Genomic DNA, 15,725 nt, shown 5'->3' on the forward strand with positions numbered 1-15,725 from the left:
TTTTACAACCCTCATAGATGCTCTATTTAGTTCAGTAGGATCTGGGGGATTCTCAGAGACTCAGAGAATCTAAAACTTTCACAAACTTCTATAGCTGCACAGTGGAGAGTATCCTGACTGGCTGCATCACAGCCTGGTATGGAAACGCCAATACTCAGGAATGAAAATATCTACAGAAAGTGATGGAAACAGCTGAGTCCATCACAGACAAAGCCCTCGCTACCACTGAGCACATTTACAACAATGTTGCCTCAAGGAATCACCATCCATCATCAAGGACCCCACCCCCCCACCCCCACGTTCCAGCCCATGCTCTCCTCTCACTACTACCATCCGAACGGAGGTACAGGTATCTTAGATCCTCCACTTACCAGGGTTAGGAACAGTTATTACCCTTCAAGCATCAGGCTCCTAACCAGCATGAATAACTTCACTCATTTCAGCTCTGAATTGCTTCCACAACCTACCATTCATGTTTCCAATATTATTTATTTTTTCTCAGTGTTACTTTATTTATTTGAACAATTTGTCTTCTTTTGCACATTGGTGGTTTGTCAGTCTTTACTGTATGCATAGTTTTTCATAAATTCTATTGTGTTCCTTTTATTTTTCCTGTAAATGCTTGCAAGAAAATGAATCTCAAGGTCATATATGATGGCATATATATACTTCAGTAATAAATTTACTTTGACTTTGACTTGACTTTTGTTTCTTTAGCCCAGATCTAGAGGTCAGAAGCCCTGATGTGGTACCGGCCATTTAGTACTTGAAATAAGAGTGAAATTGTCTTGCTTGAATATTTTTTGAATCTTCAGAACTCTGTATTCCAGAGGGCTGTGACTGTTCATATTTTGTACAGAGTTGGTAGATTTTTGGATGAAGGGTAATTGAAGGATATTGGATCTGGCAAGGAGTAGAGTTTAGTTAAAAGTTGAAATGTGGAAAATCCAGCAAATTATATCTAAGTCATGCTTTGGTAAAACCAAATCAATCCCTTCAGCTTTTCTATTGCAAGACTAATTGCAATTTACGTGCAAAAAGACAAACTTTTCAGAAGTGTAATGACAATGTAGAGAGATGCTTCATCCCAAGTTTAATATCTCTTCTCCTGAACTTTCTCCTAGCTCCAGTTCTGTTAACTTCCCTTTAACAGGAGCAGAATGGAACCTTTGAAAACTCCTTGTCAATCACAATACTAATTTTACTCTCTAGAAAGTTAATTTATCAGTATTAAAGTAAGAACTTAAGAAACAGAAACAGGAGAAGGTCATTTAGCTCTTTGTAGCTGCTTCACCTTCAATAAATTCATTGTTAATCTTTATCTCAGCACAAATTTGCACTGACCCCAAAACTTTTAATTCTCTTTATATTTAAAATTCCATTAATCCTTGTCTTGAATATATGCAGCAAATGAGCTTCCATGGCGCTCATGGATGAATATTCCAAAGATTTACTAACATTAAAGTAAAGAATTTTCTTCTTGTCTCTGTACTTAATAAGTATTCAAGGGAGCATTAATTTTGATTTTTTTTTCCAAAAAAAAAGAAATTAATTGGTCATTACATTCAGATTTAGAATGACAATTAATACTTTTTTGGGGAAAAAAATCAAAATTAATGTTCTCTAGGATTTTTGCTGGCTAAGGATCATAATCTGTACCATAGCCCTTATTCAGATGAGATTCAGAGGCATCTCAACCTGCACCATCTGTTATCCAGTGACTCAAAATTGCATCAACTTGAAAAGTTGGATAATGCCACCTGTAAAGCAAGAAGCAGTGATAGAGTGGTCAAAGTGTGGACTCACTGATTCAGTGTATGGGTATCACTGGAAAGATCCAAATTTACTGTCTTGGAAATCTGAATATCTACAAGGTTTACAACCCTGTATACCATAGGATTCATGATGTGTTGAGCTGCACACACAACTCTCTGCAGTGTCTTGCAGTCTTGGGCAGAGCAGTGGGCATACCAAGCTGCGATGCACCTGAATAGGATGCTTTCTAGGGTGCATCATTAAATACTGATAAAGGTCAATGAGGAATATTGGGATCCCATGGTATGCATAATTTTGCCTTAGATATTTTAATCTCATGAGTTTGGCCCTTATTGATTTGAAGCCTCAAAGTCAACATCAACTTAAATTCAGGGGACCTAGAAGGGATGCCCCTTGTGTCTGTATATATGTTACACAAAACCTCACCTCCAGAGACACACAGGTAGGAAGCACCACAGTTAGCGCAAACCTTTTACAGCTAGGGACATTAGAGTTCAGAGTTCAATTCCGACCGTCTGTAAGGAGCTTATACATCCTTCCTCTGAAACATGTGGGTTTCCTCCGGGTGCTCAGGTTTCCTCCCAGATTCCAAAGACGCACCAATTAGTAGGTTAATTGGTCATTGTAAATCGTCCTGTGATTAGGCTACGGTTAAATTGATGGGTTGCTGGGTGATGCAGCTCGCCTGGCTGGTTGGCCGTGTTCCATGCCGTATCTCGAAAAAAAAGGGGGTACTTTCATTCATCTTGAACTTGCATTGCATATAACCAAAGCACATGCGCGTTAATAATCATCCCATTTCATATATTCTGTGTGGGACATTGTAGAATTCTGTATGGCTAAGGTAAAAATGGTATGGATCAGATATGGATGAACAGGATTAGTATAGATGGGTGTAACTGTTGATGCAGATGTGGCACGGCTTGAATCTATGACTCTGCGATTGTCTTGGCTTGCAAATGCTATAAATATCTGACACTGTTATCTGTTCTCCTTCAGGACCGGAAGGATGCAATCTGTTCATCTACCATCTGCCGCAGGAGTTTGGGGATGCTGAGCTCATGCAGATGTTCATGCCTTTTGGCAATGTCATCTCCGCCAAAGTCTTCGTTGATCGTGCCACAAACCAAAGTAAATGCTTTGGTGAGTGAACTCCCTTATTGTGGTTTGGGGCTTTAATGGCGTTTGGCCTTCTAGGCAGAAATAAGTGACACACGGCATTAATAGAACCGAGAATTTTGTAGAAGCAGTATCTGTTCTTCGAGTGACGTTTATGCCAGTAGATTGAAGGACATGCATTGAATGCTAATGAAAAACAATATGTCAGATAACAGAAGGTGGAGTTTCATAAAGGAGCAATCTCCCCAAGCAAGCTTCTCTTAAACCAAGTATAATTGTGATTTATTTTAAAATTAATGTCCATTTTGGTGCTATTGCCAGAGGAACTGGCTGGGAAACGTTGCTCAGTCTGACAAAGTGAGGAAATTGCAGTGACTTTATTGCATGCATTCTCCTTGTGTTGCTATGAATTAGTATCAGATGCACTCCCTAAACATCAGCAGGGATAGCCATCAGAAGACAGCTGACTAGAAAAGTGGCTAAAATGTTGGTGATAAAATCAGGGCATAAAAAATCTTAAGTTTTATGCGGTACTCTCAGTGGCCACATTATTAGGTACAGGAGGTACTTAACTAAGTGGTCGCTGAGTGTATGTTCGTGGTTTTCTGCTGCTGTTGTTCATCCACTTCAAGGTATGATATGTTGTGCTTTGACACTCCACTGTTGTTAATGTGTGGCTATCTGAGTTACTGTCACCTTCCTGAAAGCTTCAACCAGACTCACCATTCTTCCTCAGACCCCCCTCATTAACAAAGCATTTTCACCCACAGAATTGCTACTCACTGGATTTTTGTTTTTTGTTTTTTGTACTATTCTCTGTAAACTCTAGAGACTGTTGTGCGTGAAAGCCCCAAGGAGATCAGCCGTTTCTGAGATACTGAAACCATCTGGTCTGTCACCAGCAACCATTCCAGAGTCAAAGTCACTTAGATCATATTTCTTCCCTATTCTGGATGTTGGCCTGAACAATTGAACCTCTAGACCATGTCTGCGTGCATTGAGATGCTACCACATGACTGGCTGGACAGATATGTGCATTAACAAACTGGTGTACAGGTGTACCTAACAGAGTGGACACTGAGTGTATGAGACAAGAAGCAGCCTAACGTGTGACTTCAGAACTCTTTAAATTATACAAAATTTTGTAAGGGTTTGGATGCAGAGAGGCCAAAGTTTGGCTGCTGTTGTGGGTGCTACAGGGTACAGTCATTCACGATGTGAATTTTTATTTTAAATCTGATTCATTGGAACTAGTTTGTCCTAAGCTCACTGAACATACAGTGCAGTCAGCACACACATCAGAACACAAAGTTCCAGCCACTGAGTTTCAGCTTGTGGAAAAGAGAATGAATGGAGATTATTTGTGAAAGATGATCACCAAGAGATACAACTCAGAAGTTTCTTAACACAGATGAATGGTGATAAGGCTTTATAATGCATTGATCAGACTATACTTGGGGTATTGTGAACAGTTTTGGAGCCCTTATCTAAGAAAGGATTAGCAGGCATGGGAAAGGGCGCAGAAGAGGTTCAAGAGAATGATCCCAGGAATGAAGGGCATGAGATAGTTCTGACACTGTACTTGCTGGAATTTAGAAGAAAGAGGGGGTATCTCATTGAAACCTATCAAATATTGAAAGGCCTAGATAGAGTGGATGATTCATATAGTGGAGAAGTCTAGGACTAGAGGGCACAGCCTCAGAATAGAAGGATGTCTCTTTAGTACAAAGAAGAAGAAGAAGAAGAAAGCCCTTAACTCCAATTGGAGTCATTGGGACACCATCATGACGGCGTTTTTTTAGCAGGCTTTCTTATTTTTACGAGGCCGAGTTGCTAACTTGATGCTCAACGTAGCACGGATGGAAAGCGTGCAAGGGAACTGGCTGGATTTGAACTCAGGAGCCTTCACTCCAAAGTCTGGCACTGATGCCACTATGATGAGGAGGAATTTATTTCGTCTTATTTATTTAATTATCTATTTCTTTACTTATCTGTTTATTTATTTTGGAGGTATAGCGTGAAATAGGCCTTTCCAGCCTCACCTCTCAGCAACCTCCGACAACCCCAATTTAATCCTAACTCAATCGTGGGACAGTTACAAGTGACCAATTATCCTACCCAGTACGTCTTTGAACTGTGGGAGGAAACTGGAGAACCCGGGGAAAACCTACACATTCCAAGGCGAGGGCGTACAGAGACTCCTTGCAAAGGATGCTGGGACTGAACTCTGAACTCCGATACCCTGAGCTGTAAAAGCATCATTCCATCCGCTATGCGACCATTGTAGAGATAGGTTCTGCTCTTGAGATCTTGTTGATTCTCAGTAAGCACATGACATTTTTTTTAGCTTCTTATCAGACAGGGATAGCAGTGAGGCTGGTCCATGGCACCTACTGTAGGATGGAGTCAAGGGTCCTCGCATCAAAGACAGAGTCAGGGTTGGGCGTTTTTTCACAGTGTTCTTTCCAGCATGTACCGACCATTGGTTAACAGTCGACATTTTGGGGCGAGACCCTTCTTCAGGACTGGAAAGGAAAGGCAAAAGTGCCTGAATAAAAAGGTGGGGGGGGGGAGGGATAAGAGGCTAGCTGGAAGGCGATGGGAGAAGCCAGGTGGGTGGGAAAGGTCAAGGGCAGGAGAAGCAATAATCTGATAAGAGAAGAGAGTGGACAATAGGAGAAGGGGAGCAGGGCAAATGAAAAGAAGTGAAAGGTCAGAGTGGGGAATAGAGGAACAGGGACATCTAAGAATGTGCTGAGGGCAGCCCGCAAGCATCGCTGTGCATTCTGGTGCCAACATAGCATGTCCACAATACTTGGCAGAACAACACAGTGCACAACAAAACGGAGCATGACAAGCAATTAAACAGCAAAAAAGAAATCTTCTTTCCTGTCCGCCACCCATTATGCACACAAACAGTCCTCCATTTTCAGGACAGGCCTTCAGCCATCAGGCTAAGACTTGTAGACTTCTAATCCTTGGCTTTGCTAGTCTGGTAATAAAAATCCATATGAACACTGGAGAACATGAAACATTCTGAGGTGCCTAAGGAGAGTGAACGGATGCAGTCTTTTTCCCAAGGCTGGGAAATCAGGAATTAGAAGGCATAGGTTTAAGGTGAGAGGGGAGAGATTTAACTGAACCTGAGGGAAACTTTTTCACCCGGAAACTGGTCAGTATATGGAAGATGTGCTACAGAGACAATCCCAAACCATCCAATTGCCAAGCCAAGCACCTTCTTTTTGACCTTCGTGAGAATCTGCTGATTCGACGCTTGTCCTGGCAGTCGCCTCAGAACAATGCAGATCCCTGAAGGAAAAAGATTCACCATTCACCACATTGATAGCATAGCTGTTACTGGATGGAGTCTGAATGGTAAATGGCAAGGTGAATACATCAACATATTTAACCCCTCTTCATTCTCAAATGAACCTTAATAACAGAAAAATTAATACATTTTAAATGAGTCAATTTCATTATTTTATAATTGCCACTTACTTTTTTTTACCTTTAAAATGAAGCAGGCAATTAAGTGCAGCAAGGCATACTAGTGGGACTTGTCTGTCACCTGCATTAGTTATGTACAGCTAATTTCACAAGTGATAAACTGTAATGCTGCAAGCTATTCACCATTTGGACGGTTGAGAACAGGTACAGAACTGAACTTGTCAGTTTAGTTGTCAGAAATGCAACAGTGTCAAATTATGGATGGTGCACCCAAGTTTGTGAGTGCCATATTTGGTAATAGAGCCATCAGGTTACACAGTACAGAGACAGGCCCTTCAGCTCAACTCGTACATGCCAGGCAAGGTGCCTTCATGAGGTTGTCCAATTTTCTTTCATGTGGGGGTGAAGCTCATTTTCCATCTGTCTTCCCACTACTCTGTATTGTATTGGAACCTAGACAATGACGTTTTTTTTCCGAGGCAGTACTTGCTTCTCCTTGCTTCTGCTCTGCTTTTGTGGGTTCTGAGGTGAATGAGGGACTGCTCACCAGGGATGGGCATCAAAGTCTAGCTTAGTTTTGACCAAACTGGTGCTCTTCCCAACTAGGGGCGTCACTTTGGTCAGTTCAATATGATTGTAAAATTAATTGCTATAAGTTTCGGGGGTGGTATGAAGAATTATTACGTAGTGAATAATTGTGACTTAGGTACACTGTCTAAAATGTAATGGATGAACATTTAACTGTGATTTTCAAAAGTGAATTGGATAAATATTTGAAAGGATAAATCTAACTGCAGGTCTAAATAACGGAATGGGGAAATGGAACTGAGGGGATTTCTCAGCAAAAAGCAAGCACAGACTTGATGGGCCGAATGGCTACCTGTTCTGTGACAATCCAGTGGTTTTTACCATCATGACCACTGCAGTAAATTAAGGACACTTTCTGAAACTGAGGCTGCAGTTGAAGGGAAAATAAATGAAGTATAGTCACTCAAATATTCATGTTTGTAACAGCACTGTATTTCATAAAGGGAATGCAGATCGAAGGAGATGAATGAGAAGAGAGGAACGAGTAAAATAAATTTTAAAACTGTGGTTAATGAGCCAACCCCACCCTCTCTCAGCCAGCACCATTAACACCTGTAACAGCTTTAGTCAAGTTGAATTTATTGTCATGTGCTCAAGTACATGTATGCGGCTGCAATGAAAAGCTTACATATTGTAGTCCAAGAGGCAAAATTCATAAGAAAAACATAAACTATAAAAATTGACACAAGAAAGAACACATTTAGAACAAAAAAAGTCCACTGTAGTGCAAAGTGGTCAGGGTCAAAGTAAGTCATAGTGTTGCTGTACTAAGTTACTGATTAGGTTTGTGCAGGTTGGTTCAAGAACCGAATGGTTCAGGAGAAGTAGCTGTTCTTGAACCTGGTGGTATGAAACTTCGGTCTTCTGTACCACTTGCCCCATGGTAACTATAAAAAGATGGCATGCCCTGGATGGTGGGGATCTTTAATAATAGATGTTGCCCTCTGGACTTATGCTAATGCCACTGATGGTGGGGAGGGCTTTGCAAGTGATGCATTGAGCTGAGACCACTACTCTCTGTAACTCCTCAAGTGTATTCCAATTGCCATGCCTGAACATAATGCAACTGGTCAGGATAACAGCCCTCCTGTTATCTACATAATGTCACTAAAGAGTAACAAAAAAAGTGCGCTCTAACATGAAAAGAGTATTGAAAATGTGAAAAATAAACAGACCCCATCTTCACTGATTGTGTGTTTCTAAGCTCATTTTGTTTACAGTGTTATTAGGATTCTGAACTCAGTCGCATCGTCCTCTTGAAGCCTAACAGCAACAATATGTGTTAGAAAAAGGATCTCATGTTTTCCTCGTGTATGTGATGAATAAACTCTTCTCAGGCTTCCAGCCGGGTATAGGTATTGATTTTAACTGACATTTCAATGAGTTTGTCATCAAAACGTTGGTTAAAATTGATACCTGTACCCAGCTGGAAAGTGGAGAAGAGTTTATTCCTAATAATTGTTAGTTTATTAATAAATGCATACACAGGGCTTCTCAGTATTAAGTGGTAGTAATTAATCACCAGAGAAGAGGCAATTGCACTTCATTACAAAGGGGTGACATTTCTGGGAGGCTTTGGCCCCTGCACTTTGAGTTTTATAACCTTGCTGTAGATATTGCAATGAGGCACAGTGTTAGAGCATATATGATTAACCTTATCTGCACTATAATTTAAACCTCTTTACAATATACACTTGGTCGACACTTCTTAGATACAGGGTGGAACCCAGTGTGGTCTTCTTGTGCTGTAGCCCATCCACTTCAGGGCCTAATGTGTTGTGTTTTCAGAGATGCCCTTCTGCACACTGCTGTTGTAATGCATGATTACTTGAGTTACTATCGCCTTCCTTTCAGCTTGAACCAGCCTGGCTATTCTCCTCTGACCTCTCCCATTCACTTTGCACCATTCTCTATAAACTCTAGAAATTGTTGTGCGTGAAAATCCAGGATGATCAGCAATTTCTGAGATACTCAAACCACCCCGTCTAGCACCAACAATCGTTCCACAGTCAAAGTCACTTAGATCACATTTCTTCCCCATTCTGACGTTTGGCCTGAACAACAACTGAGCCTCTTGACCATGTCTGCATGCTTTTATGCATTAAGTTGCTGCCACATGATTGGCTGATTAGATATCAGGTTTATCTAATAAAGTGGTCACTGAGTGTACGATCAGTGGTGCAACAAATGTTCACTGTGTATTGCAGTTTAGCAATCCAATCTCTTGATGAAATCGGCAGATGCCTCAACAGATACAGTAGACCCTGGGAACCATTGCCTAATGAAATGATATGTCAATTATGCCTTCTCACCAATCAGCATTAAGCATTTGGAGAAGGGGAAGAACAGATACAGTATCTGGTTACTCAGAGTAAATGCACTGGGTGCTGACAACAGAACAGCAGATTTGGGATAATTCGATACACGTTACAGGCACAGGTACACACCACAATCTGTAAAAAGAAATCCCAATTGGCAAATTCTTAAATATTTGTATTATACAATTTTTCAAAAATACAAAAATCCTCCGTGATAATTTTATGTTTTAGATAAAGCAGCATATTTTCTTTTTCCCTCAGATACCTTTGATTTGAAATCAGCATCAATGGATGAGATTAGTACCATTTCTTTATCTATCATCTTGGCAAGTTTCACTTGAACTTAACTTGGAAATTCACCTCAAACTTCAATAAGTAAAGATTCAGAGAGCTTGCCATTAATAAGGCACCTGACATTTTGAGTTTTAAAGATACTAAGACAACATGTGCAGAGAGTTCATCCTGAGAAGTGCTCTTCCTGTGACAATAATCCCATCAAAAGTGTCTGCTACTTTTTCTGCGACTATGCTGTGCTTGTCAGTCATTCTTTGTGAAGCAGTTTGAATTATTTTCTGCTTGATACTTTCTAAATAGAATTTTTCTTGTGCAATGATATTAAAGACCAGCAATAGTGAAATATCTGATGCAGTTGACGTTACCTGTCTGATGTTGAGAAACATTTGCAGAACACAGTAAAACATAGAAATGGGCTGTCTGAAATTAAGGGACCATCAGTCCCACAATGATAACAGTCTTCTGCTTGCTTGGATTGACCTTGTGTCTTGGGTTCACAATGAATAGACTTGTGAATAGACTTGGCTTGAGTTCACTGGATGTCTCCAGAGCAAAATAAGTAGAGATGACTTGGTTGAATATCTTTGGACTCAAACTGATCGAATTCAAACCTATCCTAGAAATGATATTGAACTAGTTGCTCTTTATAAGCTATCCCAGGTTATTTTTCATTGTCTTTAACTCAAAACAAAAATCATCAGCTTGAATGCTATCTTTTTATACCACCCTCTAGTTAAAGTTCCCACTCTAGAATCTTGAGCTTGAGGGCTGTACTTGTTAGTCCAATGTGGTTCAGCAGGGTACATTGTGTTGTCTGAGGGAAAATGTTTAATTGAATAGTTGTGGAATATTTTCTGCACGCTGGTTTTGCTGGGAGGTGCCATCATGAAAACAACACTACCAAAACCAGATGTGCTTGTCTGTGTGTTTGAATGCTTTTTTTGTGGAATCCTACTGTGTGCACACAGGTCACTTCATTCTATGGAAAGCAGGTTGATATATTCTCAAGAGGCATTATAAAAGCAGATTGTTCTGTCTTCCCCTTAGTGAATGCTAGAAGCAAGAGAGTTAATTCAAGGCTGATGGTGTGGGAGTTGCTTGGTATTGTCAGTGACTGAAGTGTGTGTTGGGGTCTGTCCACCAGCATCCAACTAGAAAGGTCAAATATCAGAGGACTTGTATTTAAGGTGTAAGAGGGAAAGTTTAAAGGAGATATGTGGGCAGGATTTTTTACACAAGGCAATCAACACAAAATCTGGAGGAACTCAGCTTTTCAGGCAATATCTATGAAGGGGAATAAACAGTTGACATTTTGCGCCGAGACCCTTCATCAGTTTCCTAAAATGTTGAATGTTTATTCCTGATAATCAAATGCTCAGTTCCTCCAGCATTTAGTTATGTATTGCTCAAGATTTCCAGAATTCTGCAGAATCTCTTGTGATTGTTGTTTTTCACAAGGATTGGTAGATGCTTGGAATGAAATATCATGGGTGGTATTGGAAACAAATATGACAGTGGCATTTAAGATGCTTTTTTAATAGGCACATGAATACGCAAGGAATAGAGGGATATTTAGTACGTGTAGGCAGAGGGATTTAGTTTCATTTGTCATTGTGTTTGGCGCAGACATTGTGGTTTGATGAGCTTCAGGGTTGTATTGTTCAATATTCTCTACGACCATACCAACTCATCGGTTATTAATCCAAGTCCTAAGTGGGTAAAACAACTTTGAGATTCAGGATTGTTTTATGTCATTTCCAGTACACAAGTGTAAAGGAGAATGAAATCATTGTTACTCTGGATGCAATGTAACAGAAAAAATCATAACAAGAAAAATAACGCATTAATGAAAAACACAAAGATATAAATGCATATGATAAGTGATATACATAGGTGATTATATGTACATAAAATGACACTTGACACAGGAGTCTGTACATTTGAAAGAAATATTAACGACTAGTAATCTGACCGGTCAGAAATAAACACTTCCAGCATGTAATAAGGTTGAAGCTATTGAACATTAACTTTGAACTGATGACAATGGTGTTTTTGGTGAATGATAACCTTGGGGCAAGTTATTATTAAAGTGTTTGATTCTTGTACAGAAGTTCAGCGTTGACCCCAATTGCGTAGCTTGAGTACTTGCATTTAGCAATTGACAGCAGGACAAGTTGAGTAACATGAGGGTGTGTTTGGTCTGAGCAGAGTTATATCTTTTGCAAAGAAGGTGTTGGGAAAATAACAACCTCAGTATGGAAATAACTGTGTGGCTCAATTGTGAGATGCTTTGAAACTAGGTTTTATTAAAGAATAATGAATATTAGGACAGATTTTTTCAGAGTTGTTGTATTGGTACATTTCCTTTTAAAGGGCACTTACATGTGCTTTCTCAATGGGTGCATCCTCTCCTTTAGACTGTGTATGGTGATGAGCATGCTCAATATCTGGTGTGGCAATTTTTAAAAAAGCTATTGTTTCACACTGAACGTACAGTGAACCTGAATGATTGACTGTGCAGTTCAAAGATTTTTTAAGTGAATTTGTTGGCATTTGAGGAGTACGTATGCAAAATATGGTGGAGAAGGTCAATGCACCTACAACTCCAGTATCTTTACCAGAATCATTGATGTATGCTTTGAGGCTTCTCCCACCCTGACCTGATTCTAATGATCGAGGGGAATCTCATGGGGAGCATCCAAACTCCAATTCAGCCAAAGTTACTCTGAGGAAGCATCATCTCAAGGCAGAGCCTTCCGAATGATACTTCTAGAATTTCAGCATTTGGAAGATGTTCAATAGTTTTACTGTGTGTCAGCAGGGGAGCATTTTGCTTTAGTTCTGTAATGCAGTCACACCTGGACATCTTACTGTGACTGAGATCAAATGAATGTCAGAAGCTTCAATCCGGCATTCCTGTACAGCAGGATTAGGGCAATAGTGGCATTTTGCAAGCAGTTTACTTAAGATTAATTTTAGGTAATGATCTCATATCTCATTCCTTCAGATTATTAACCTAGGTTAGGCCAGGAAGTACATCAGAATATAACTTTTATGATGAAGGCAGCTTTGATAAAGATATGAATCATCAGAATACAGGAATAGGTCCGTGTTGCTTAGTAACCACCGCACCCACTTACTGGCACTGTTATGTCATTCAACAACTGATCTGTTATTTGACTTTTGAAATCCCCCTTTGGCCCATATTGCGTGTTAACTTTGATTAATGCCTGCCTATCAATCTCAGACTTAAAACTCTATTCACCAAGCATCAAATCATATTTGTGGAACAGCATTCCAAGTGCTTTACCACGGCAGTGACACCGAAAGTCTGAAATTAAAACAGAGAAAAATATGGAGGGGCTATGTGGGTGGGAAAGGTTAGATTGATCTTAGAGTAGGTTAGTAGTGCCAGTAAAAAGAAAGCATGGCTGTGTTTACTTTCTTAGAACTTTGAGCAGATTCAACATGTCATCTGAAACTTTGAAAAGCATCTGTAGATGCACAGTGGAAAGTATCCTGACTGGTTGCATCATAGCATAGTATGGAAACACCAGTGCTCAAGAATGGAAAAGGCTTCAAAAGGTGGTAGATACTACTGGTCAATCACAGGAAAAGCCCTCCCCAGAACTGAGCACATTTATAAGAAGTACTGCCACAAGAAAGCGGTATTCATCATCAAGAACCTCCAGCATCCAGGCTATACTCTCTTCTCACTGTTTTCCATTGAGAAGGATGTACAGGAACCTTAGGTCCTATACTATTAAGATCAGGAACAATTATTACCCTTAAACAATCACGCTCCCAACTTCACTCTCCACAACACTGAACTGATCACTGAACACAACCTATGGATTCATTTTCAAGGACTCCACAACTCACGTTCTCAGCATTATTTATTTACTTAGTATTTGCACAGTTTATCTTCTTTGTTAATGTATAGTTCTTCATAATTTCTATTGTATTTCTCTACTGTAAATTCCTGAAAGAAAATGAATCATATAAAATATGTACTTTAATAATAAATTTACTTTGAACTTGAAAGAAGACAACACATCATTGTGGACCAAAGGGCCGCTACTGTGTGGTAATGTTCTACGTTAACATAGGAAACACTCAGCAGATCAGACAGCATCTGTGGGGAGAGAAACAAGTTTCAGATTGATGATGTTGCATCTAAGCACCATTTGAACTGGTGCATATTTCCAAATTTCCACCAGCTTATTTTTAGTTTAAGTGTTTTCTGATTTCACTGCTTAAATTCCTGGCCACATTTTGTTGTGCATTAGTCTCCCTGATCCTAAAGCAGCAGCAAGATATGATCTCTTTAAAACCATTACAAAGTCTATCCCATTTCTTTTAAATTTCAGAAAAAAACATTAGTAGTTTCCTCAGTCACTCCTCATAATGTAACCATTCCAATAAACCCATCCTACACTCATTTCAAGAACAGTGCATACTTTTCTGACCAACCATGTAAAACCCAGAATATTATGGAAGTGCACAAAATGATGAAGTAACCATTGAAAGTAAAATAGTAATGTTTGCCTATCTGAATAGGACCACTTTATGAAGATCAGCTTGGAGGTCAATGCCTTTTGAAATTGACTTCAAAATGACCTTGATGGGCATCTAACAAAGCATTCTAGCAGCAGAATTAGAACTCAGAACCATCAGTTGCGGCCATCTGGAAGCAAAAGTGCAGATATGCCTTTAAGCTTACCCCAAACAATTTTGTTGAATAGTCTGGAAAGAGAAAAAAAAAACAATTTGTACTTTGAGAGCTGATATTGAGATGCAGCTCAAAGGGTAACATTACCATGTCTGCCTGCCCAAAGCTGGTCCTGTGTGATTTAATCTATAAATGCCAGCCAAGGGGACTGATAATTCATGCAGCTAAGTATGGAGAGGCGCCGACTAGTTAAAATGAGCTGTCAGTCACCCTGTGAGATCTCCCTGTCTCATTCAGCTCTGAATTTTCAGTAAATTTGACCACAAAATGATGGCAATACTTTATTTACGGGGTCAGGTCATGGAAAATGTCACTTGCCATTTCATGACTGAAATATGCATACTGTCCTGAATTAATTCCCTGGCTGCATAAACTTAGTTTGTCTGTCAGTTGTCGGAGAACAGCAGTGCATTCTATTTTGTCCTTGAATACCCTGCAATGGTATTTTGTCCTTGCAATGTTATTTGCAACTACTTTAGCAGCACCCCCATCAGGTCAGTCAGAATCTGTGGAAAGAGAAGCAGAGAATCCGAATCCAAATTATTACCACTGATGTTTGTCCTTGTTTGCTTTGTGGTAACAGTACAGTGCAAGACATAAAAATTATTATGATTTGCAACTGGAAATAAAATAATTAATCCAGAAGAGGAAGAGTGAGGTTGTGTTCATATGTTGATGGACCGTTCAGAAATCTGATGGCGGAGGGGAAGAAGCTATTCCTGAAATGTTGACAGTAATGAGAAGAGGGTATGTCTCAGGGGATGAGGATCCTTAATGTTGGATGCTTCCTTCTTGAGATACCACCTCTTGAAAATGTCATCAGTAATGCACCCTTTTTCTATCCTATGCATTGGAACTTCCATACAGTAACCAGGCAGAATGCTGTCCATGATACTGTAGAAATTTGCTAGAGTCTTCTGTGACACACTAAATCTCCACAAACTCAGAGATCATGTTTCCGATCAAAATTGCTTCATCAGAAATAGGAAGCAAAAAGAAAACAAGTATTAATCTGCAGATGGGGTGGGGTGGATATGGATCAGGCAAAGTGAATATTTTTCATAGGGTAAGACCTGTGAAATCATGGGGATAACCTATTAATGGAGTCTCCTGCCATTACTTTTCTTTGAGCTCAAACTGCATTTTAGAATCATAGAGCCATATAGCAGGGGAATAGGCCATTTGGCCCATTGAGTCAGTGCTGACCATCATGCATCTATTTACACTAATTGTGCCTCACACTGAAATACTTGTAAAGACCAATTGCAGAAGTATTGAGGCCATGATCACCCAGCGTCAGCTGCAGTGGCTGGGGCACGTGATAAGGATGCCCCCATGTCAGCTACCCCGCAGAGTGTTATACGGCCAGCTACATCATGGTTGACGCTCAGCTGGAAGGCCAAAGAAGCGCTATAAGGATCAGATGAAGAATGCTTTAAGGAAGTGCAAGA

The 15,725-nt window shown here is 39.9% G+C and overlaps 1 protein-coding gene across 4 annotated transcripts in view; it reads left to right on the forward strand.

Annotated features, from left to right (window-relative positions):
• LOC134358513 (CUGBP Elav-like family member 4) overlaps positions 1-15,725 on the forward strand; it is a 910,327-nt gene that overhangs the window by 847,239 nt on the left and 47,363 nt on the right. For all 4 annotated transcript variants that reach the window (XM_063070814.1, XM_063070815.1, XM_063070817.1 and 1 more), the window contains one exon: positions 2,776-2,919. In XM_063070814.1, the coding sequence (XP_062926884.1) occupies positions 2,776-2,919 (144 nt within the window). The remainder of the gene's footprint in view (positions 1-2,775; positions 2,920-15,725) is intronic.

The sequence above is a fragment of the Mobula hypostoma genome, chromosome 18 (assembly GCF_963921235.1).
Source record: "Mobula hypostoma chromosome 18, sMobHyp1.1, whole genome shotgun sequence".
NCBI classification, from domain to species: domain Eukaryota; kingdom Metazoa; phylum Chordata; class Chondrichthyes; order Myliobatiformes; family Myliobatidae; genus Mobula; species Mobula hypostoma.